Genomic DNA, 24856 nt, shown 5'->3' on the forward strand with positions numbered 1-24856 from the left:
TTTGGGAGGCCAAGTGGGTGGATCACTTGAGGCCAGGGGTTCAAGACCAGCTTGGCCAACACGGTGAAACCCTTTCTCTACTAAAAATACAAAAACTAGCCGAGTGTGGTGGCATGTGCCTATACTCCCAACTACTCTGGAGGTTGTGGCAGGAGAATTGCTTGAACCCTGGAGGCAGAGGTAGCAGTGAGCTAAGACTGAGCCACTGCACTCCAGCTTGGGCGATGGAATGAGACCATGTCTAAAAAAAATATTGAGGGCCAATATTCAACATTTTTAAAGAAAAGAATTTTCAACCCAGAATTTCATAACCAGACAAACTAAGCTTCATAAGTGAAGGTGAAATAAAATACTTTCCAGACAAGCAAATGCTGAGGGATTTTGTCACCAACAGGCCTGCCTTACAAGAGCTCCTGAAAGAAGCACTAAATATGGAAAGGAAAAACCGGTACCAGCCACTGTAGAAACATACCAAAATATAAAGACCAATGACATTATGAAGAAACTGCATCACCTAGTGTCCAACATTACCAGATAGCATCATGATGACAGGATCAAATTCACACATAAGAATACTAACCTTAAATACAAATGAGCTACATGCCCCAGTTAAAAGACACAGACTGGCAAACTGGATAGAGTCAAGACCCATGGGTGTGCTGTATTCAGTAGACCCATCTCCTGTGCAAAGACACACATAGGTTCAGAATAAAGGGAAGGAGGAAAATTTACCAAGCAAATGAAAAAAAAAAAAGTAGGAATTGTAATCCTAGTCTCTGACAAAACAGACTTTAAAACAACAAAGATCAAAAAAGACAAAGAAGGACATTACATAATGGTAAAGGGAACAATTCAACAAGAAGAGCTAACTATTCTAAATATATATGCACCCAAAACAGGAGCACCCAGATTCATAAAACAAGTGCTTAGAGACCTACGAAGAGACTTAGACTCCCACACAATATTAGTGGCAGACTTTAACACCCCATTGTCAATATTAGACAGATCAAAGAGACAGAAAATTCACAAGGATATTCAGGACTTGAACTCAGCTCTGGATCAAGTGGACCTAATAGACATCTACAGAACTCTCCACCCCAAATCAACAGAGTATATATTCTTCTCAGTGCCACGTGGCACTTATTCTAAAATTGACCACATAATTGGAAGTAAAACACTCCTCAGCAAATGCAAAAGAACTGAAATCATACAGTCTCACAGATCACAGTGCAATCAAATTAGAACTAAGGATTAAGAAACTCACTCAAAACTGCACAATTACATGGAAATTGAATAACCTGCTCCTGAATGACTCCTGCGTAAATAATGAAATTAAGGCAGAAATCAAGAAGTTCTTTGAGACCAAGGAGAACAAAGAGACAATGTACCAGAATCTCTGGACACAGCTAAAGCAATGTTAAGAGGGAAATTTATAGCATTAAATGCCTACATTTAGCTAGAAAGATCTAAAATTCACACCCTAACATCACAATTAAAAGAGCTAAAGAGGCAAGAGCAAACTAATCCAAAGGCTAGAAGAAGACAAGAAATAACTAAGATCAGAGCAGAATTGAAGGATATAGAAACACGAAAAACACTCCAAAAAAAAAAAATCAATGAATCCAGGATGTGGTTGTTTGAAAAAATTAACAAAATAGACCGCTAGCGAGACTAATAAAGAAGAAAACAGAGAAGAATCAAAAGGACACAATAACAAATGACACAGTGGATATCACTACTGACCCCACAGAAATACAGACTACCATCGGAGAATACTATAAACACCTCTCTGCAAATAAATTAGAAAATCTAGAAGAAATAGATAAATTCCTGGACACATACACCCTCCCAAGACTAAACCAGGAAGAAGTTGAATCCCTGAATAGACCAATAACAAGTTATGAAATTGAGGCAGTAATTAATAGCCTACCAACAACAACAACAAAAAAAAGCCCAGGACCACATGGATTCACAGCCAAATTCTACCAGAGGTACAAAGAGGAGCTGGTACCATTCCTTCTGAAACTATTCCAAAAAATTGAAAAGGAAGGACTCCTCCCTAACTCATTTTATGAAAACCAGCATCATCCTGATACTCAACTCAGAAAGAGACACAGCAAAAAAACAAAACTTCAGGCCAATATCCCAGATGAACTTCAATGAAAAAATCCTCAATAAAATACTGGCAAACTGAATCCAGCAGCACATCGAAAAAGTAATCCACCACAATCAAGTTGGCTTCATCTCTGGGATGCAAGGCTGGTTCAACACATGCAAATCAATAAATGTAATCCATCACATAAACAGAACCAAAGACAAAAAAACCACATGATTATCTCAACTGATGCAGAAAAGGCCTTCGATAAAATTCAACATCCCTTCATGTTAAAAAATCTCAACAAACTAGTTATTGATGGAACATATCTGAAAATAATAAGAGCTATTTATGACAAACTCACAGCCAATATCATATTGAATGGGCAAAAGGTGGAAGCATTCCCTTTGAAAACTAGTACAAGACAAGGATGCCCTCTCTCACCACTCCTATTCAACATAGTATTGGAAGTTCTGGCCAGGGCAATCAGGCAAGAGAAAGAAATAAAAGTATTCAAATAGGAAGAGAGGAAGTCAAATTGTCCCTGTTTGCAGATGACATAATTTTATATTTAGAAAACCCCATCATCTCAGCCCAAAAACTCCTTAAACTGATAAACAACTTCAGCAAAGTCTCAGGATACAAAATCAATGTGCAAAAATCACAAGCATCACTTTACACCAACAATAGACAAGCAGAGAGCCAAATCGTGAATGAACTCCCATTCACAATCACTACTAAGAGAATAAAATACCTAGGAATACAGCTAACAAGGAATGTGAAGGGCCCTGTCAAGGAGAACTACAAACCACTGCTCAAGGGAATAAGAGAGGATACAAGCAAATGCGAAAACATTCCATCCTCATGGACAGGAAGAATCAATATTGTGAAAATGGCCATACTGCTCAAACTAATTTATAGATTCAATGCTATTCCCATCAAACTACCATTGACGTTCTTCACCGAATTAGAAAAAGCTACTTTAAATTTCATATGGAATAATCAAAGACCCTGTATAACCAAGACAATCCTAAGCAAAAAGAACAAAGCTGGAGGCATCATGCTACCTGACCTCAAACTATACTACAAGTAACCAAAACAGCATGGTACTGGTACCAAAACAGACATATAGACCAGTGGAACAGAACAGAGACTTCAGAAATAACACCACACATCTACAACCAACTTATCTTCATTGAACCTGATAAAAACAAGCAATGGGGAAAGGATCTCCTATTCAATACATGGTACTGGGAAAACTGGCTAGCCATATGCAGAAAACTGAAACTGGACCCCTTCCTTACACCTTATACAAAAATTAGCTCAAGATGGATTAAATACTTAAATGTAAAACCCCAAATTATAAAAACTGTAGAAGAAAACCTAGGCAATACCATTCAGGACACAGGCATGGGCAAAGACTTCATGACAAAAATGCCAAAAGCAATTATGACAAAAGCCACAATCGACAAATGGGATGTAATTAAATAAAGAGCCTCTGCACAGCAAAAGAAACTATCATCAGAGAATGAGAGAAAATTTTTGCAATCTATCCATCTGATAAAGGTCTAATATCCAGAATTTACAAGGAACTTAAAGAAATTTACAAGAAAAAAAAACCAATCCCATAAAAAAGTGGGCAAAAAATATGAACAAACACTTCTCAAAATAAGACATTTACGCAGCCAACAAATGAAAAAAATGCTCAACAATCAAAAAAACAAAAAACAAAAAACCAAAAACAGGGCCAGCCACGGTGGCTCATATCTGTAATCCCAGCACTTTGGGAGGCCAAAACAGGTGGATCACCTGAGGCAGGAGTTCGAGACCAGCCTGGCCAACATGGTGAAACTCCATCTCTACTAAAAATACAAAACTTAGCCAGGCATGGTGGCAGACGCCTGTAGTTCCAACTACTTGGGAGGCTGAGGCAGGAGAATTGCTTGAACTCAGGAGGTGGAGGTTGCAGTGAGCCGAGATCATACCACTGTGCTCCAGCCTGGGCAGCAGAGTGAGACTCTGTCTCAAAAAAAAAAAAAAAAAAAAGAAAAGAAAAAGAATGCTCAGCATCATTGATCATTAGAGAAATGCAAATCAAAGCCACAATAAGATACCATCTCATGCCAGTCAGAATGGCGATTATCAAAAAGTCAGGAAACAATAGATGCTAGTGAGGCTGTGGAGAAATAGGAACGTTTTTACAGTTGGTGGAAATGTAAATTAGTTCAAACATTGTGGAAGGCAGTACGGTGATTCCTCAAGGATCTAGAACCAGAAATACTATTTGACTCAGCAATCCTGTTACTGGGCATATACCCAAAGGAATATAAATCATTCTACTATACAGTCACATGCACACGTATGTTTATTGCAGCACTATTTACAATAGCAAAGTCATAGAACCAACCCAAATGCTCATCAATGATAAACTGGATAATGAAAATGTGGTACATATACACCATGGAATACTATGCATCCATAAAAAGAAATGAGATCATGTCCTTTGCAGGGACATGGATGAAGCTGGAAGCCATCATCTTTAGCAAACTAACAGAGGAACAGAAAACCAAACATCACATGTTCTTACTCATAAACAGGAGTTGAACAATGAGAACACAGGACACAGGGAGGGTAACAACACACACCAGGGCCTGTTGGGGGTGGGGGATGAGGGGAGGGAACTTAGAGGACGGGTGAATAGGAGCAGCAAACCACCATGGCACATGTATACCTATGTAGCAAACCTGCACGTTCTGCACATGTATCCCAGAACTTAAAGTAAAAAGAAAAAAAAGAAAAAGAAAAAGAAAAAGAGAAAAAAAGAGAAAAATAAAAAAAAACAGGAGGTGTAAAATTTGTACACTGAAAACTATACAACATTGATGAAGGAAATTAAAGGAGATTTAAATAATTAGAATATATTCTCTGCTCATGGATTGGAAGACTCAATCAATATTGTCATAATGATAGTACTTTCCAAATTGATCTATAGATTCAACATAGTCTCTACTAAAATCCCAGCTGACTTTATCAAAATTGACAGCTAATTCATGAATTAATATAGAGTCACAAGAGACCCAGAATAACCAAAACACTCTTGAAAAAGAAGTACAAAGTAGGATGACTCACACTTTCTGATTTTGAAATTCACTACAAAGCCATAGTAATCAAGACCGTAAAGTGGTGGCGTAAGGATAGATGTATAGATCAAGGCAGTAGAATTGAGAGTTCGCAAATAACCCCTCACATTTATGGTGAGATAGTTCAATTTAAAAATGGACAGATGATTTGATTAGATATTTCACCAAAGAAGATATACAAGTGGCCAATAAGCCCATGAAAAGATGTTCAACATCATTAGCCATCAGGAAACTGTAAATCATAAGCATAATGAGCTACCACTTCACACACAATATGACAGACATATTAATAAATAAAAAGATGGCCAGATGCGGTGGCTCATGCCTATAATCCCAGCACTTTGGGAGATCAAGGCGGGTGGGTCACTTGAGGTCAGCAGTTCAAAGCCAGCCTGGCCAACATGGCAAAACTCCATCTCTACTAAAAATATAAAAAATTAGCCAGCTGTGGTGGCACATGCCTGTAGTCCCAGCTACTCAGAAGGCTGAGGAAGGAGAATTGCTTGAACTCAGGAGGCAGAGGTCACAGTGAGCTGAGATGGTGCACATTCACTCCATTCTGGGTGATGGAGTGAGATTCTGTCTCCGAAAAAAACAAACAAAAAAAGATGGACAATAACAAGTGTTGACGAATATATGGTTAAAATTTAACCCTCCAATATTGCTGATTGGAGTGTAAAATGGTACAGTCACTTTAAAAAACAATTGGGCAGTTCCTCTAAAAGTTAAACATGGAGTTACCATTTGACCAGTAATTCCACTCCTAGGTATATACTGGAGAGAAAGGAAAACATATGTCCCCATAAAAACGGTCCCCATATAAACATGAATGTTTATAACAATATTATTCATAATAGTCAAAAGGTGGGAAAAAAATGTCTATCAACTGATCAATGGATAAAGAAATGTGGTATATCCATACAATAGAATGTAATTCATCAATAAAGAGGAATGAAGTACTGGTGCATGCTGAACATGAATGACCCACGAAAACATGCTAGGTAAAAAAAGCAAGTGGCAAAAGACCATATATTTTATTATTCCATTTACACAAAATGTCCAGCATAGGCAAACCTATAGACGGAAAGTAGACCAATGGTTGCTTAGGGCTAGGTGGTGATTAGGAGGGAAATAGGGAGCGACCGCTAATAGGTACAGATTTTGTTTTGGGAGGGGCAAAAAATATTCTAAAATTAGATTGTGATAATGGCTGTATAACCCTGTGAATATATTAAGTATATTAGAAAAAATTGCATTGTGCACTTCAAACGGGTGAATTTTATGGCTTCAAAATTATATCTAAACAAAGCTGTTAATTTTTTTAAAGCACAGCTATGGGCACATGATGAACTCTCAATCTTTAAAAAAAAAGAGCAAAAGGCTGGGGGTGGTGGCTCATGCCTGTAATCCCAGCACTTTGGGAGGCCGAGGTGGTGGATCACCTGAGGTCAGGAGTTTGAGACCAGCCTGGTCAACATGGTGAAACCCTGTCTCTACTAAAAGTATCAAAAAATTAGCTGGATGTGGTGGCGGCCGCCTGTAATCCCAGCTATTCAGGAGGCTGAGGCAGGAGAATAGCTTGAACCCAGGAGGCGGAGGTTGCAAGGAGCCAAGATCATGCCACTGCACTCCAGCCTGGGCAACAAGAGCAAGACTCTGTCTCAACAAACAAACAAACAGACAAACGAACAAACAAAGCAAAAAAGGGTACTCTGTATTGTGAAGGGACTTTATGTGGTTTATCGCACACAATCCTGTCAAATTCCTCATGAAGCAGGTAATAGTATTATCCTCATTTTACATATGAGGAAACTGAGATGAAGTTTCTGGCATTTAGTTATGATCACATAGCTAAGATATGGCAAAACAGGGACTGGAACCCAAGTCTCTGTGACTTCAGATCTCAAGCTCTTGCAATTTTCCATAGACCATGTTGCCGCTTTAAACATAGAATCAATGAGTGGGGTTGGTTCAGGCCTTATTGGGCTTTACTGTATCTCAGGAACTCTGGGTCAGTTGGGGGAATATTATGTAATTACCCTTCATCCAGGCCTCTGAGACTTAGGGAATAAGTGCTCCAGAGGAGCAATCAGCCAGGAGTATGAACTATAAGTTCATGGTGTCTCTGTACATCAAGACTTTGTCCACAGGTCCTGGGGATGTACCAGGTGCTAACTACCTATGAGACAGCTGAGCAATCAGGATAGCCAGCCTGGCAATAAGCTGCCATCAAAGGTGGTTCCAAGTGGCATGCCCAATAAGCGGATAGTGACCCCTCTCAAGCAGAGGCTGGATTCTAAGGGTGGCGGATAGTGACCCCTCTCAAACAGAGGCTGGATTCTAAGGGTGGCTTCCCTCCCTGCAAGATGGAAACATCTGTAAGCATAGACTGTCAAGGCCAGGTAATGCCCTGTCCACCACTTGGTACTATGACTTCCAGATCAGAAGACAAAATGCGCCTGGAGAATCCCAAATCTCCTCCTGGCAGAAGATTAGAAGTGCCAGTAATGCCAGGTGCAGCTGGCTGATGGTTCAGGACAGTATGCCTCCCAGACTGCAAATATGGTGTAAATTGCTCATCAGCTTTCCCCAAGGGGATTGCCCTAGTCTATCCCTCTGTACTCAGTCACTCAGAAGACTCACTAGAAAAAAAATGCTTGCAAAGAACAGGACGGTGATTCAACTGGAATTGTGTTTGAAAATATATGCAGCTTGGAATACTATGCAGCCATAAAAAAGGATGAGTTCATGTCCTTTGTAGGGACATGGATGCAGCTGGAGACCATCAGTCTCAGCCAACTATCACAAGAACAGAAAACCAAACACCACATGTTCTCACTCATAGGTGGGAATTGAACAATGAGAACATTTGGGTACAGGAAGGGGAGCATCACACACTGAGGCCTGTCATGGGATGGGGGAAGGGGGGAGGGATAGCATTAGGAGATATACCTAATGTAAATGACGAGTTAATGGGTGCAGCACACCAACATGGCACATGTACGCATATGTAACAAACCTGCACATTGTGCACATGTACCCTAGAACTTAAAGTATAATAAAAAAAGAAAATATATGCAGATATATATATATATGTGTGTGTGTGTGTGTGTGTGTATATATATATATATATAAACATATGGTCTGTGTGACATTGACTCACCCAGCATTCTAGTACTTGGCCCTGCTCTATTCTATAGTCCAATAATCACTGGTCATAATGACGACCTAGAGGCCTTGCAAGAACCTCATGCTCTTTCTGAATCATCCAAAAAAAGTCTACTATGTTCAATCTTACTTTAGTACTCTGTACATGTTGCTGGGTTTTAACTACATGAAAATTGGTAAGCCACTCGAGGGATATATAGTAACCATTAACCAAAACGTTCAATTCACCCGACCAAACTGTTTTCTAACCATGGTAGAAAATGTAGAGTGAGTTCCTCCAACTGAGGCCCTAACAGGGGCCCTCAAAGCCTTTTTCTCCTGGATTCCCCCAGGATACAGAGAGCTCAGGGCTGCAGAAAGATGGTAGCTGCCTTTGGATTGCCCACCACCTCATTAGAGATAGAAAACTGGCATTTTTCTAGACCTTTCTCTAAGCTCAGAGCCTTTCTGGGCCCTCAAACCCAGGCACTGCTCTGTTGTATCTCTTGAATCTCTCATATATAAAAGCAAAGGTACTTATGTTATTGACCTTATCCTTTTAATCATCTGTCAGTATTTCCCCTCTACTAGATTGCAAGCTATGTGATGGCAAGGACCATAAGGACCATGTCTGTTATTCATGGCTGCATCTTCTGCACCTGGCACATGATGAGTGCTTGATTTGTTAAGTGAATAAGTGTAGTACCTTTGGTGAAGCTACTGATAAAGCCCAAGAGGGAGTCCCTTCCCTACATGTCCCCATTCTCCTTTTTTTCTGAGACTTGAAGGAAGATGATGTTTTCACTTTCCCAGTTGCTGGTCTAACTTCATCCTTTAGGCCCAATAGGCTGGGCCCTGAGTTGGACTTGGCTGACAGCCAGCAGCTGATGTGGGACAAGAATAGAGCTTGCCAGACCTCTTCCTCCCTTTCCTGAAAAACCGGGACCTAAGTGGGCTGTGGCTTTGGACCCTGGGGGAAAAGTCCAGATAAGGTTGGGAGGATACCTATTCCCTATTGGCCTTTGTTAAGGAACAACAGTTGGCATTGGGGCTTCTGTTCTGGGATGAAAGTAGGGCCTGGTGTAGGAAACTGATTTCAATTTTGGACCTTGGTCCTAAAAGTCTACAATATCAGGAACTGATGATCCTTCACTGTAACCTCAGCTGAGGTCTCCTCAGTTGTGCCCTTCCCTTCTTAGAGGTAGTAAGACAAAATGTGCACACCAAGTCCTAGAACTTTGCTGGGGCAGTGGCAACTCAGCGAACTCAAGTAGAGCCGTGAGGATCACTCCGCCCCACTCCACCCACCAAGAGCACCTAACAGTTCAAAAAACTAAGAAACGCCGGGCGCGGTGGCTCAAGCCTGTAATCCCAGCACTTAGGGAGGCCGAGACGGGCGGATCACGAGGTCAGGAGATCGAGACCATCCTGGCTAACACGGTGAAACCCCGTCTCTACTAAAAATACAAAAAACTAGCCGGGCGAGGTGGCGGGCGCCTGTAGTCCCAGCTACTCCGGAGGCTGAGGCAGGAGAATGGCGTGAACCCGGGAGGCGGAGCTTGCAGTGAGCTGAGATCCGGCCACTGCACTCCAGCCCGGGCTACAGAGCAAGACTCCGTCTCAAAAAAAAAAAAAAAAACAAAAAAAAACAAAAAAAAACTAAGAAACGGGGTCCAAGATTTAAACCATGTACCTAGTGATATGATGCCTAGTTCGAGTTCTCATGTTTCTGGCCAGAAGAGATGGGGAAGGAAGAGCAGAACTTTTTGTAGGTCTCTGCCCCTGAGCTGATTATTTCTACCCAAAAGGGAGAAGTACCGCAAAAACAGACACATCACAGTGCTCCATCTGGTTCCTGCATGGACACAGAGGCCCTGTGCTGGAGGCAACCTGAGCCCCCATCATTCTGCAGGCCCAAGGCGGTTCTCAGAAGTCAGGAAAGTGGTTGGGGGTGGGGTGTTCTAAAGCCATGCCTAGCCCATAGAGAATGTAAGAAAACAGATTTGCCTTTGGAAAAGCAACATGGAATGTTGGAATGTGTTCAGTGAGGCTGCGGGAACATAGGAAGCACATATCCCTCTACTTGGTGCCACTATCCCCACAGCAAGAAGAATACTTGGGGTCAGCATTGGCTAGGGTACTGATGGGATGACAAAAAACTGTTAGGTAGGGTGGGACTACAGAGCCATCTCCAGTGCCTTCTGAAAGTGCATTCCTTCCGAATAATCTTCACTGTCACATTTGGTCTTTGGCTGGGTTCCAGGTTCTTCACTTTATCTTCCCTTTTCCTTTTCTCCCTCTCTAGTCTACTCAGTAGGAGGTATAGTTTACTTGGATGTGATTAGAGAGAGGAAGACCAGAAGTGACAGTGATAATGCTAATGCTGGTTTTCCATCATTCGGCCATCTGCAGGTTTGCTAGTGTGGCCGCCTCTTCAGAGTTGTTCACCTTGAGACTTGCAGCAACTCAGCCCCCTGGTTTCTTACTATCCTAAGTCAGCTCCTTTGCTTTTCTATGTGGAATCTCCTTCATATGTCTTAGGGCCACCTATCCTTTCCCAAATCTGTGTTTGATGGATTGCCATTTAGTTCCTGTGGACAAGGTCATGAGGCATGTCATGATCATTGTGATGAACAGACAAAAGGTGAGATGTGTATGGGTGAGGGGTGTCCACAGCCTTCTAGGTCTGGGCCATCCATCAGGAGTGTGTTTCTGCTCTCAAACACCTCGATGGAGATCTGATCTGACTACTGCTTGTTTGTTTGTTGGTTTTTGAGGGGGAGTTTTGCTCTGTCACCCAGGCTGAAGTACAATGGCGGGATCTCGGCTCACTGCAACCTCTGCCTCCTGGGTTCAAGCGATTCTCCTGTCTCAGCCTCCCGAGTAGCTGGGATTACAGGGACCCACCACCACACCTGGCTTTTTTTTTTTTTTTTGGAGACAGTCTCACTCTGTCACCCAGACTGGAGTGCAGTGGCATGATCTCAGCTCACTACAACCTCTGCCTCCTGGATTCAAGCGATTCTCCTGCCTCAGCCTCCCAAACAGCTGGGACTATAGGTCCACACCACCATGCCCAGCTAATTTTTGTATTTTTAGTAGAGACGGGGTTTCACCATGTTGGCCAGATTGGTCTCAAACTCCTGACCTCAGGTGATTCGCCCACCTCAGCCTCCCAAAGTGCTGGGATTACTGGTGTGAGCCACCATGCCTGGCCTATTTTTTTTTTTTTAGTAGAGACAGGGTTTCACCTTGTTAGCCAAGCTTGTCTCAAACTCCTGACCTCAAGTGATCTGCCCGTCTTGGCTTCCCAAAGTGTGATCTGACTACTCAGAAAACCACAGCCTTGACGAAAGAGTCAAGCAGCAAGGGCAAGTGGGTTGAGAGTATTCTGCATGTGAGAAGGGCAAAGTCTCAGCTTCACTCATTATTTCTGGGTGCTGGGGTGGAGGAGCACTTACTGCATCTACATGAGCCTTAGGTCTAATATGTGAAGTATCTGTTCTTTGAGCCACCTCCTTTTCATCAGACCTTTATATTCATTTTCACCTCCACTTCAACTGAGCCAGCACACCTGTAAATTTCCTCTAGATCTCCACACCGCTAAAGCTTTGCCTTAGATTCAATGCAATCATTTAATTGGCTCTATTTATCATGTTTGGTATTTTAATAATACATTCATTGGTTGACTCAATCACAATGTTGTCACAGGTATCCTTTGTGGAACAGGTACATGTGAAGGCCAGCTGTCTTTCCCATTGGGCTGTGCCAGCTAGGATACAGTGCTACAGTTTTGGCTCCTGGCAAATCAGGCACTGTTGGCACGGGGTGAGCACTAAGGCAGAGAAGTTCTTCCCTCCATGTCTCCAGGGTCCAAAGGGCCTCTGGCACAGCAAAAACCAACCGAGGTTGAGCCCTACCTGCCTTGATCATTGGAGGTGGAAGTGGCTGGCTGGCAGGCCTGGAGAAGACCATCTTCCTGGAATCCAGCAAGAGGCGGCAGTAACCCGCGATCAGGCAGGCAAAGTTGGTGGCTTCAGGCCACTCCATCAACAGCACCAGAGGCTGCAGAAGAGAAGGGAAGAAACATGAAGACATGGGAAGGAGGGAGGCAGATGCATTTCCAGAGGCATGGTAGCTAGGAAAAGATGACTTGCATAATTAAAGGAACTATACTTTCTGAACCAAAAATTGAGGCACAGGGCTTGACAAATAGTTTCTTCTGATTTGAGAATTTCTTTGTAATAACCTCTTACCCAAGTATCAAAATTAAATCAACCTTTAATTATACATTTAATGAACTACCTTTACTGAAAAGGACTAAAATTATATAACCTCATGTGACTGCTATGTAGCTGTATTTGTGTTTGCCAGGGCTCAGCAGATGTACAGGCCAGCTGGGAGAGCAGGGGTAAAGTTGGGAATCTAGGTTAGACTTCAGAATGGTCTAGACCTCCCTCGATTCTAAGTCCCTTGGGTGCAAGAGCTATGTCTTGCTCATCTTCACATGCCCCCTGTTTAACACCCAGAACACCTCCCTGGACATAAAGGAATCTCTGTGGAATCAAGTTGTAACTCTGCCTTTAGGGCCAAAGTCTTTCCGGCCTGCTGTTCTGCTCAGAGCATCATGCTCGGCCGGGTGCGGTGTCTCATGCCTGTAATCCCAGCACTTTGGGATGCCGAGGTGGGAGGATCATCTGAGGTCAGGGGTTCGAGACCAGCCTGGCCAACGTGGTGAAACCCCATCTCTACTAAAAATACAAAAATTAGCCCATGCCTGTAATCCCACCTACTCCAGAGGCTGTGGCAGGAGAACCGTTTGAATCAGGGAGGTGGAGGTTGCAGTGAGCCAAGATGGTGCCACTGCACTCCAACCTGGGTGACAGAGTGAGACTTTGTCTAAAAAAAAAAAAAGCATCATGCTCTATCCCTCTTCCTTTATTTCCCTGTGTCTTTGAGATGTTGTTAATTGGTGCTTATTAAAAGAACTCCTTGGTCAAATATGTTTGTGACATTGGGTTAAATAACACTATGCAGATAGTTTTACCATGAGAATTCATAAGACCCTTTAATATATCGTTGTGCACTGGGAAACCTCAAAAGAAAAGCTTTAATATTCTAAGTTTTCTGAATTTATTAGACCACAATGATCTATTTTTATAGAACATCTCATGGTAACAAGGTTGTTGTTGTTGTTAACCCACCTTGGGAAATACTAGCATACATTGTTGACTTCTGTTCCTAACTCTAATTCAGTCAGATTAGTCCTGGGGTTAACTGGTTAACTGCTTCAGAGACCAGGCAATGCTATTCAAGAAAATCAGCACTATTTCAAGAAAACCTCCTAGTATCTGTATTATAATTTTAACTGTGGCTTGATCAAGTTTGAGCCAGACTGAAGTCAGCCTTGGGAACATTCTCCTTGGAATAGGGCAGTGGTTTCCAGATAAAGATCACTGAAGACTGGCTAAAGAGGGAGCCATGGGGCTGTGGGTCACCCAGACCAGGCATTAAGAAATATGAGAATAAGGCAGAAGAAATGAGGCCCCTCTCTGACCCATGAGGAGGCTACTGCAACAGTCTAGGAGAGAGGTGGTCAGGGCCTCCACTAGAGTGGTGGCTGGTCCAGTGAAAAGGAAGGGACATTATGAAGACCTGATAGAACTTGATCACCAACTAGATTAGCCTTCCTTGGCTAAATCACCATTACCTGGGGCACAATTCTGATTCCAAACCAGCTCAGCTGTTAGCTAAAGTTGCAGTGGTTTTCTTTTTCCCAGGATTCCAACACAGAGCCTGAGTTGAATATTTTGTAGTTCATATAGGCCAGGGGTCAACACACATTTTCTACAAAGGGCTAGAGAGTAAATATTTTAGGCACTGTGGGCCATGCGGGCTCTGTCACAACAACTCAGCCATTGTACATAGTGTGGAAATAGCCACAGATAATCTGTAAATTAAATAAATAGGCATGACTGTGTTCTAATAGAACTTTATTTACAGAAAGAGGCAATGAGTCAGATTTGGCTCATGGGCCATAGTTAGCCACCTGATCTAGAAGTGAAACTTCTTTCTTGCCTTTTTTTTTTTTTAATAGAGACAGGGTCTCATTATGTTGCCCAGGTTGGTCTTGAACTCCTGGGCTCAAGTGATCCTCCTTGGCCTCCCAAAGTTCTGGGATTTATAGGCATGAGCCACAGCGCCCACTGAAGTAAAACTTCTTTACAGCTAGAAACAATTGTATTCATTCATCACACATCTCAAGTTACTACATTTACTAACAGCAATCACCTTCTTTGGAAATTCTTCTCTTGGCTTCTGTTTCTGTGAGCTGTGTTCTGGTTCTGTAATCTGACCATTTTCATCTCTCTCTTTGGCTGGCTCTTCATGTGCAACCTCCTCGCCCTAGCTATATCCTAGGCTCAGTGTACAACCCTCAATTCTTCTCCATCAGGGTGTCTGCTTTAACCTCTATGCTGGCAATTCAAAAATCAACATGCCCAGTCTACTCCCTTGAATTCTTTTCCTATCGCAGAAATCATATAGCCCTATGTCTATACTACACAGTCTTGTGTTGGATCAAATACTAACTTGAATTCTTTCATAGTTGTTGTACATTCAATTACAATGCATGCCACAATAAGGCATTTGGACTCTGCCCCAACTTTAAGGCAACAAGTTAGTGATGCTCCTATGGAGTTCATGCAATACCATTGGGAGGAAAAAGGAACAGTTTGTACCCTGAGGAGCAACAGCTTTTTTTTTTCCAGTGAGAAAGGGACCAGAGATAGGTATTACTTTTTAGTCATTATTAGGAAGGGGTAGAGGGGACATTCATACCTCCGGTTAATGAATGCTTCTCAGTCACAACAGAATAGCCAAACTTGCATACAACAAAATAAAGACAAAAAAGTATGGAAAGGAAATGAACTTGGGGGGCAGGGAGTCAGATACCCCTTCTTGCTGTCTTGTTGCCACTGTAACCCTGCCACTGATGGCAGAAGGATATACAGATACTGAGATTTGAGTGTAAACGGTGGCTACCACCATTACCACGAGGGTCCAAGACTCACTAGGCTTGCCTCAGGGGTATGCACATCACAGCCATCCCTACTGCCACTGCTTCATTTCAGGACCTTATCATCTTCCTGCCAGATCAAAACCCCTCAAGGTATGTGTGAGTGGGTGGCCCGTGTGCTGAGATACTGAGCCTCTCGGCTTCTCAGCCCTATTGCCTCTGGCCACAAGCTGCCTCATCTGGTATATATGTATGCCTCATTTGTTTGTATGTTTTGTCATATGAATTGTGACATTTCTCATGATATGGAAAAGGTTGGGACACACTAGCCCAAGAACCTCCAATAACTTCCTGACTGGCCTTCCTCCCTCTAGTTTCTACCCACTTGAATCCACTTCACCTCCATATTGCTGCCTGAAGATTCTTTTCTACTTTATTATTATTATTATTATTATTATTAGTAGTAGTAGTAGTAGTAGTAGTAGTAGTAATAGTAGTAGTAGTAGAAACGTGGTCTTACTATGTTTACCAGGCTGGTCTCAAACTCCTGGCCTCAAGTGATTCTCCCACCTCAGCCTCCCAAAGTGCTGAGATTACAGGCATGAGACACCATGTTTGGCCCTGAATGACCCTGAAGACTCTTTCTTTTTGTTTTTGTTTTTGAGATGGAGTCTCACTCTGATGCCCACACTAGAGTGCAATGGCAGAATCTTGGCTCACTGCAACCTCTGCCTCCTGGGCTCAAGCAATTCTCCTGTCTCAGCCTCCCAAGTAGCTGGGATTACAGGTATGTGCCATCACACCTGACTAATTTTTGTATTTTTAGTAGAGACGGGGTTTCACCATGTTGGCCAGGCTAGTCTCGAACTCCTGACTTTCAGTGATCCACCCGCCTCAGCCTCCCAAAGTCTGAAGGCTCTTTCTAAAGCACAAGTCTCATTGTCATTTAAAATCTTCAATAGCTCATTACCTGTAGAAAATCCAACTGCCTTACAATGGCATACAAAGCCCTTCAGGACCTGCACCCAACCTCCATCTCCAACCATATCTGCATTAACTCCACTGGCGCTCCCCTCCCATCACTGTCCCTCACCTTATACTCCAGCAATTACAAAGTATTTACAGTTCCTCATGTTCCTTCACATCTTCATGCCTTAACCTATGCTGTTTCCTCTGGCTGAAATGCTCCTGTGCCCTGCTTTGTCCACCCAACAAGCTGCCATAAACTGGCTCGATGCCTCCTGGAGAACATGACAAAGTGAAAGATGCATCCATGCATTCCAGAACCAAGCCAACCTAGTTCCCGCCCTCATGGAGCTTACAATCGAGCAGGAAATAAGACATAACCCAAATCAAATAACCATGCAAATAAATATGATTGCGAGGTGTGATAAGCACTTTGAGGAAAACGTATAGAGAGAGCTACCCAAACGTAGAATGTCCTGGAGTGTTACGTGGGTGGGTAAGTGTGAATGTGTGTGTGTGTGTGACTAATTTGGTTTCAGAAACTGGAGACAGCTTTGAGAAAATAGCATTGGCTGACAAATATAATGTGAGACCATTTGACCAAAGTAGAGGCTGAATGGCTGGCTGACTAATGAGCTGGCCGGCTGCAGGGCAGTCTGACTCACTCATGCCCTGGTTGACAAGCCAGCTCAGGACAGACAGAATGCCTAACAGCCTCACATTCTTACCGCTGAGCTACCTGGCTGGCTTGTTGGCTGGTTAATGGACAGAATTACTGACTGGAGGCTGGGAGAATGGCTGATTGACTTCATTGACCACTTCGGTTTCCCCTCTTACCCCCAATATAGCCCAGTGCCAGTAATAAAACAGCACGAAAGCAAAATCCTGTGCACAGAGAGGGCCAAGCACATCCCCAGCTGGCTCAGCACAGCACAGCTCATCAGGAGCCTCTCCTTGGCATCCCCAGACAGCCAACTTGGCCCCAGCATGGGCCAAATGCAGCTCACAGTAAAAGGAACACAGACACACTTTTTACCAACAGAAAAATGAAATTTTTGCCAACAGGTAAAAATGAAATCAAAAGCAGGCAAACAAAAAGGTTGGACAGATTCCTTAGAAACCTTCAAAAACAATTTTTTATTTTAGATGGGATTTTAATGATCATGACGTGTAATGTAATGCTTGTCCCTACAGACAGCAATAGAGAAATAAAGCTCAAACATGAGAATAGGAGACATGCTGGGCCACAAGATATCCCTTGGGACATTCCTTTGATGATTTCTTTTTCCACCTTATGTGCTTCTGTGGTAATGGGGTATGGTAATGGCCCAGGAATGCCTCAGTCCCGGGCTGCCATCTCTTGAAGAAAGATATTTGAATACTACCTCATGTTTGCTCCACTAAGAGCAAGTAAGCTGAGTGAAAACTAATTAATATGCCCAGGACATCTTCAAATGTAGCATGAGGAAAGGAGAATGGAGTTGGAGGCATGAGCCAGCCAGGAGAAGGTACAGCAGGGATTCATTTGACATGCTCCAGCCACATCTCCTTCCCAGGGTGCCCTGGGAGCTATCAGGCACTTAGCACTCTGAGATGCCAACTAGGAAAAGGATTTTCCCTGGGGTAGCCTTCACTCACTCTAGCATCCCTGAAAACAGGAAAAGGATGGAATCCAGGGGCCTGGAGGGGAAGGGTAAAAGATGATGGTCTAGAGACTCAAGGGATCAGTATATTTGGTTCTTGCCTCCACAGCCCTAGGAAAGGCTAAATGGGCACAGCCAGCCAATTTGGCAGCAAGGCAGAATATCACTTAAGGTAGTGGTTCTCAGGCCAGATACAAATTAGAATCACCTGGAAGTGGTAAAGACCTGTATACCCCTGGGCCCCAACCCCCTAGAGTTCTGATTTTAAATGGTCTGGGAGGAAGAGTCTGGGCATCCAGTGGTTTTTAAATCTCTACATATGATTCTAATGTGCAGTCAGGGCTGAGAACTACTTTAAATGGATCATCTTAATTTCACCAGACCCTTCCAGAATATTACTAGACCAGAGTGGCCTATCTAGGGGGAAATGGGCCAAGTCTGATTTCTAACTTCCATGTCCCCTGTTAAGGATGTTCAGAAAGTCCTTCTTCAGTGTATCCTATGCAGTTGTGTGCTGGTAAACATTTCACAACCAGTTCTTTCTTTCCTTTCCTTTCTTTCCTTTTCTTCCCTCCCTCCCTCCCTCCCTCCCTCCTTCCTTCCTTCCCTTCCTTTCTCTCTCTTTCTCTCTTTCTTCCTTTCCTTTCCTCTCTTCCTTCCTTCCTTCCTTCCTTTCCTTTCCTCTCTTCCTTCCTTCCTTCCTTCCTTCCTTCCTTCCTTCCTTCCTTCCTTCCTTCCTTCCTTCCTTCCTTCCTTCCTTTTCCTTCCTTCCTTCTTTCCTTCCTTCCTTCCTTTTCCTTCCTTCCTTCCTTCCTTCCTTCCTTCCTTCCTTCCTTCCTTCCTTCCTTCCTTCCTTCCTTCCTTCCTTCCCTCCCTTCCCCTTCCCTCCCCTCCCCTCCCCTTTCCTTTCCTTTTTTTTGACTGGATCTTGCTCTGTCACCCAAGCTGGAGTACACTGGCATGATCACGGCTCACTGCAACCTCTGCCTCCCAGGCTCAAGCCATCCTCCCACCTCAACCTCCTGAGTAGCTGGGATTACAGGTGCAAGCCACCATGCCCACCTTATTTTTGTATTTTTAGTAGAGACGGGGTTTCGCCATGTTTGCCAAGATGGTCTGGAACTACTGGCCTCAAACAATCCACCCCTCTCAGCCTCCCAAAGTGCTGGATTACAGGCATGAGCCACTGCGCCCAGCCCACAGCCAGTTCTTTCAAGTAGTAATTTGTAGCATTGGCCAATTTCCCTGATGTACATACACCCACCATGGCTGCTTTCAAACTATCAACATGATGGCACTGAACAAAGAGATGGGGAGAGATGTGCCCAGCTGGCTCTGATGCACTGTGTGAGCCAGCTCCAGCACACCACTGGCTTGGTGGGTAGATTCTTACTGAGCCCAGGGAAGCCATTCTCTAGTAAGAAGCTTCCCAATCCTGCTCTCCCAATTCCTTCCCAGAGCCACCTCTCACTAAACACAAATATTGCTGATATATAGCACCTCTAATAAGCTTTCCTTAATGCCCCCAGCCAGAATTTTGTCCTCCCCTGTACTCCCCTAACATGCTCTTGGTAGCTCTCCTATAGCGCTTCCTTCTGTGTGTCATGTATTTGTGCATTTTTTTTTTTTTTTTTTTTTTTGAGATGGAGTCACACTCTATCGCCCAGGCTGTAGTGCAGTGGCACAATCTTGGCTCACTCCAACCTCCACCTCCTGGGTTCAAGCGATCCTCCTGCCTGAGCCTCCAGAGTAGCTGGGATTACAGGTGTGTGCCATGACACGTGGCTAATTTTTGTATTTTTAGTAGAGACAGAGTTTTGCCATGTTGGCCAGGCTGGTCTCGAACTCCTGACCTCAGGTGATCCACCCACCTCAGCCTCCCAAAGTGCTGGGATTACAGGCATTAGCCACCGTGCCTGGCCATATTTGTGCATGTCTATCCTACAAGCTAGGTAAGCTTCTTGAAGGCAAGGAGCCATGGTGTTCTCTCTTTCTCTCTTTTTCATTTTTGTGGAGAATGGGATCTCGCTATATTGCCCAGGCAGGTCTTGAACTCCTGGGCTCAAGTTATTCTCCCACTTCTGCCTTCCTAAGTTCTGGGACTACAGGCATGAGCCACTGCACCCAGCAAGCCATGTATTTTTCTCTTTTAATTTTTTTTTTTAATTTTTTTGAGACGGAGTCTCACTCTGTCCCCCAGGCTGGGATGCAGTGGCATGATCTTGGCTCACTGCAATCTCTGCCTCCCAGGTTCAAGCAATTCTCCTGCCTCAGCCTCCCAAGTAGCTGGGATTACAGGTGTGTGCCACCAAGCCCAGCTGATATATATATATATGTGTGTGTGTGTGTGTGTATATATATATATATTTTTTTTCATTTTTAGTGGAGATTTAGTGGAGACAGGGTTTCACCATGTTGGCAAGGCTGGTTTCTAACTCCTGACCTCAAGTAATCTGCCTCCCTTGGCCTCCCAAAGTGCTGGGATTACAGGCATAAGCGACCGTGCCCAGCCTCTTTATTAAAAAAAAAAGAAAAAAAATTCTGTGTTTAGCATGCTTCCCAACAACAGCAAGTTCATACTAAATGACAGTCAAATCTAAACCTTGATCTTTTTTCCTCCCTCAATCTTCCCTTTCTCCTTTCACCACAATACCATCCATTTTGCTTCTGCTGGGCACATAGTACCATTCTTCAGAGTATTTGCGACCCATGAAGTAGGCAGAAGGGCTAGGAATAATAAGACATGTGCATTGTCTGTGCAAGAGTGGTATGCAGGGGAGAATATGCACCCACGTCTTACTGATTTCGCATGTTTCACATCTCCTCTTTTTTTCTCATTACCACTGCTGTCCCTCCAGCACAGGCCCTTGTTCCTTCACTCCTGGACTAGTGCCATGATCCCCTCCTCACTGCCCTAGCTCCACATTAGCTTTGCTCTCACCCATCTTACACCCTGGTCCAAATCAACTTTTATTTAATCACCCCTCTGCTCAAAGACCTACTGTGGATTCTCACTGTTCTACCACATTGAATCTAAATTCCACAGACTGGCCTTTGAGGCTTTTAACCAACTTGTTCTGCCCACCCCCAATCTCTGCAATCTCTTTTCTCGTTATTCTCCTCTCCAGCCAAGCAACTATGCTTATCGACCTGCACATATGGCTTGCTTATTTCTGTGCTTGCTCCTTGCCTTTGAACACATCCCACTTCTCTCTGCTAATTCATGCCTATCACTTCAAGATCCAGCTTAAAACACCCTCTTGTGGGAAGTCAGATCTGGTTAACTCCTTCCTGTTCTTTTGTTCCATATTCCAGATCACACTTGTCTGCAACATTTACTTCATATTACTTTTTCTTTACTGATGTTTTGCTTTTGAAAAAATAACAGGTCTCATTCATTGAGTACTTACTGTGTGCCAGGCAGTGTGCTAAGACATTTTATGTACATTTTTGCATTTAATACAATGGGCCAGATGCAGTGGCTCATGCCTGTAATTCTAGCACTTTGGGAGGCCGACTTGGGAGGACTGCTTGAGCCCAGGGGTTCAAGACCAGCCTGGGCAACATAGCAAGACCCCCATGTCTAAAATTAAAAATAACAATAATAATCCTGACAAAAACATTTTGAGATAGGCATTCCATTTTGCAGTTGAGGGAATCAGGATTCAGAGAGGTTAAGACACTTTCTGAAGGTCACACAGCTAGGAAGTAGTAGAGCTGGGATTTGAGCCTTGTCTGATTCCAGAGCTCTATACATGTTCTGATGTTGTGCTTTTAAGGCAGGTCGTGTGTCTTTGTGAATCTAGTCTCTCCCCATGACAATGTAGCCTCTCTAGGGCAGCATTCATTCCCACAACTGTGGCTGGATCACTCCTAGAAATAAGCATAGTGCTCCTCACTCAGGCAACACCCACTGATCCCCTGTTCAGCCTGTTTCGTCCCAGAGCTCTGGTAATATAGGTCTCAAGCCTGTGCATTCTCAAAGTGGTTGCATTACACAACCACCTAGGAAACTGAAAAAAATAAATAAATCCTGATGCCTGGGCTTCACCCATGACCAATAAAATCATAATCTCTGAGAGTAGGACCCAGGCATCTGGTTTTTTCTCAAAGCACTTAAGGAAATTCTATTGTGTAGTCAATGTTGAGAATCACTCAAAACATAGAAGACTCAGTTGGAAAGCTGTGTCTCTATTTTAAACCTCTTTTATTTCTCAGGAAGCCACATCTCCCCTGCATGCCTTGTCTTCCCTGCCCCCTTCTCTGCCAGTCCATTTGGCTTTTTACCCAACAACATCTGAGGAGGGCAGCAACCATTGGTTGAGGAGGTAGCCACAAGCCAATTAAACATCGGCTCCAAGCCAGTTCCTAAACCAATGGGAATCCTGTGAATCACAGGTGGAAAAATTAACATATTAAAGCTTTCTGGGTTTCACAAAGACAAAAATGAAGCAAATAATTTTCTGTTTTAGAAACAGCAAACACTCCACCACTTAATCTGCTACCAATATCTCCCCCTGGGAAATCATTTAAGAAAGGAAAGTTGCAACTCCTCTAAGAGCTTCCGCCAGCTGGCAGGCAGGCCTGCCCCCCACCCACAGTGGTCACTGGTATTCAAACAGGAGTGCTGTGGAGGGGGTGGCTGACCAAGACTGCCAGACTTTGCACAGGCGACAGCTGCTTGCCAGTCCGAAGGAGCTGATCTATGGGAATAAATCTAAGGTTCTGGAAGGGCTGGACTCGGGGGGTGAAATAAGGACAAGACTCTGCATGTTCCTCTTCTTCCCAAGCCCCCTCTGTTCTGTTCACATGCTCTTCAATGACTCAAGGTGCATGTGCCTATGGCAGGGCCCCCCAACTGGTGTGCACGTGGAATGGGTAAAGATGGGCCAAGATATTCATTCCTATAGTTTCTGGGGCAGCCAGGCAGAACCTGGGGTGGACAGAGTCTGTGGGGCTGCTCCATTTACCCCAATGTTCCACATGAATATAATTTTATTTTCTTTTCTTTCTTTCTTTCTTTCTTTTTTTTTTTTTTTGAGACAGGATCTCACTCTGTTGCCCAGGCTGGAGTGCAGTGGTGCAATCACGGCTCACTGCAGCCTTGACCTCTCTGGCCCAGGCAATCCTCCCACCTCAGTCCCCTCAGTAGCTGGGACCACAGGTGTGTGCTACCATGCCCAGCTAACTTTTGTATTTTTTTGTAGAGACAGAGTTTCACTATGTTGCCCAGGCTGGTCTCAAACTCCTTAGACTCAAGTTATCTGCCCACCTTGGTTGGCCTCCCAAAGCTTGGGATTATAGGCATGAGCCACCATGCCGGCCTGTGAATATAATTTTCTATGTGTGCTATGATATGAGAAAAATGAGAAGCAGTGGCCTGGGGGTAGCTCCAAGTTCTCCAGTTTCCCTGGCCTGTGCTGAAGAACTGTCTCCCTAGCATTCCTTAGTGCTGGCTGACCTTATTATTTGGTCAAAATGGCATGTCCCTGAGGGCTGAGAAGAGACAGAAAGATTAGCCCAAAGAGTCCCAGAGTTGAACCACTTCAGAATTACTGAACCTCACCTGACAGACTCAAATTCTCTTTCTCAAGTTTACTTCTTCCTCTACTCCCAAGGCCTGTTCCTGAACAGAAGGAGACCCTCAAAGCAGGGCTTACCTTGGCATCCATTATGCTGGTCTCCACCCGGGCCACACCCTGGTTCTCCCGGAACAGCTGGATCTTGCTGATCTTGCTGAACTCGGACAGCACAGTGGTGAGGTTGGTTTTGAGGTCAATAACATGGCTGATGCCATGACGGGGTCCCACCAGGAGAGTGGTGGCCGACTGCTTCTCATCCTGGTGCCCAAGAATGGCAGGCAACGTTCACAGAAAGAAGGGTAGAGGAGGTGGGGAGAGGAGGCAGAAGTAGGAAATAGAAAACATGCATTGGACGCTGCTGGTAGGATCTGAAAATATCTGGGGCTTAGTGCCACAGTAGGACAACCTGGAGGGGAAAATGGTCTGGGACAGAAAATGGTTCCTGGGATAGAGCCCCAGATTATGGGTCCAAATGAACACCTTAGCCTCAGCAGCAGGTTGAGTAAAGTGCACAGGCAGAAGGGCTGGCTCTAGCAAAATCGTGAAGTAGGTGAGGTTTGTTTGGGGGCTTTTGGAGCACCCTCCCCTACCAAGCCCCAGGGACTTTCCATTTGTTGCTGCAGGCCATTTGAGGCCCGCACTCAGTGCTCTGCCTGAGAAGGCGGCATCCTGTGTCTGGTCTTTACCCTCCCCCCACCAACAGCCACTCAGACTTGCACTTCTCACCCAGGCCAAAAACTAAACTGGCACAGTAACTGTGCCTAAGGTGTTCAGGGTTGATTGGATACTTCACGGCAGCCTCCCTCCTTAAGCAGAGATTGACCTTTTAATGGGCACTCCAGCAGGTATGGCCAATAGAAATTTTAGCAGTGGTAGGTGGGTGGAAGAAAGATTTGACAGTGTATGAAGGAGGTGGGAGGGGACAGTGGGCTTTCAGTGTTCTTCAAATCCCAGTATGTAAATGGTTACCTCTCGGCCTGAAAGACTGGATTCCCTTAAGAGGTCTTGACAGACTCCTTGGAGCAATCAAGCCTGGGTCCTCTGGTGGCCCATTCCCTGGTATTGGCATCACCCTGAGGAACCTCTTGTGTCTGTCTATAGGCACTTTGATAAGTGACTTTCCACCGATGTGCCGCACTAGCTGACAGTGTGCTCCTGGGAGCAAGACAAGCACCTGGATCCAATCAGCAAGGTGATTTGAATTTCCTTTCACCAGGGTAAACTAGCCTGGGGCACAGTCTTAGGGTGGGACTAGCTGTGCCCTG

At 44.1% G+C, this 24856-nt stretch overlaps 1 protein-coding gene across 1 annotated transcript in view; it reads right to left on the reverse strand.

Annotated features, from left to right (window-relative positions):
* FRMPD3 (FERM and PDZ domain containing 3) overlaps positions 1-24856 on the reverse strand; it is a 97353-nt gene that overhangs the window by 16343 nt on the left and 56154 nt on the right. Inside the window, 2 exon segments of the mRNA XM_007992499.3 lie at positions 12303-12447; positions 23670-23849. Of these exon segments, the coding sequence (XP_007990690.1) occupies positions 12303-12447; positions 23670-23849 (325 nt within the window).

The sequence above is a fragment of the Chlorocebus sabaeus genome, chromosome X, assembly GCF_047675955.1.
Source record: "Chlorocebus sabaeus isolate Y175 chromosome X, mChlSab1.0.hap1, whole genome shotgun sequence".
Taxonomy (NCBI): domain Eukaryota; kingdom Metazoa; phylum Chordata; class Mammalia; order Primates; family Cercopithecidae; genus Chlorocebus; species Chlorocebus sabaeus.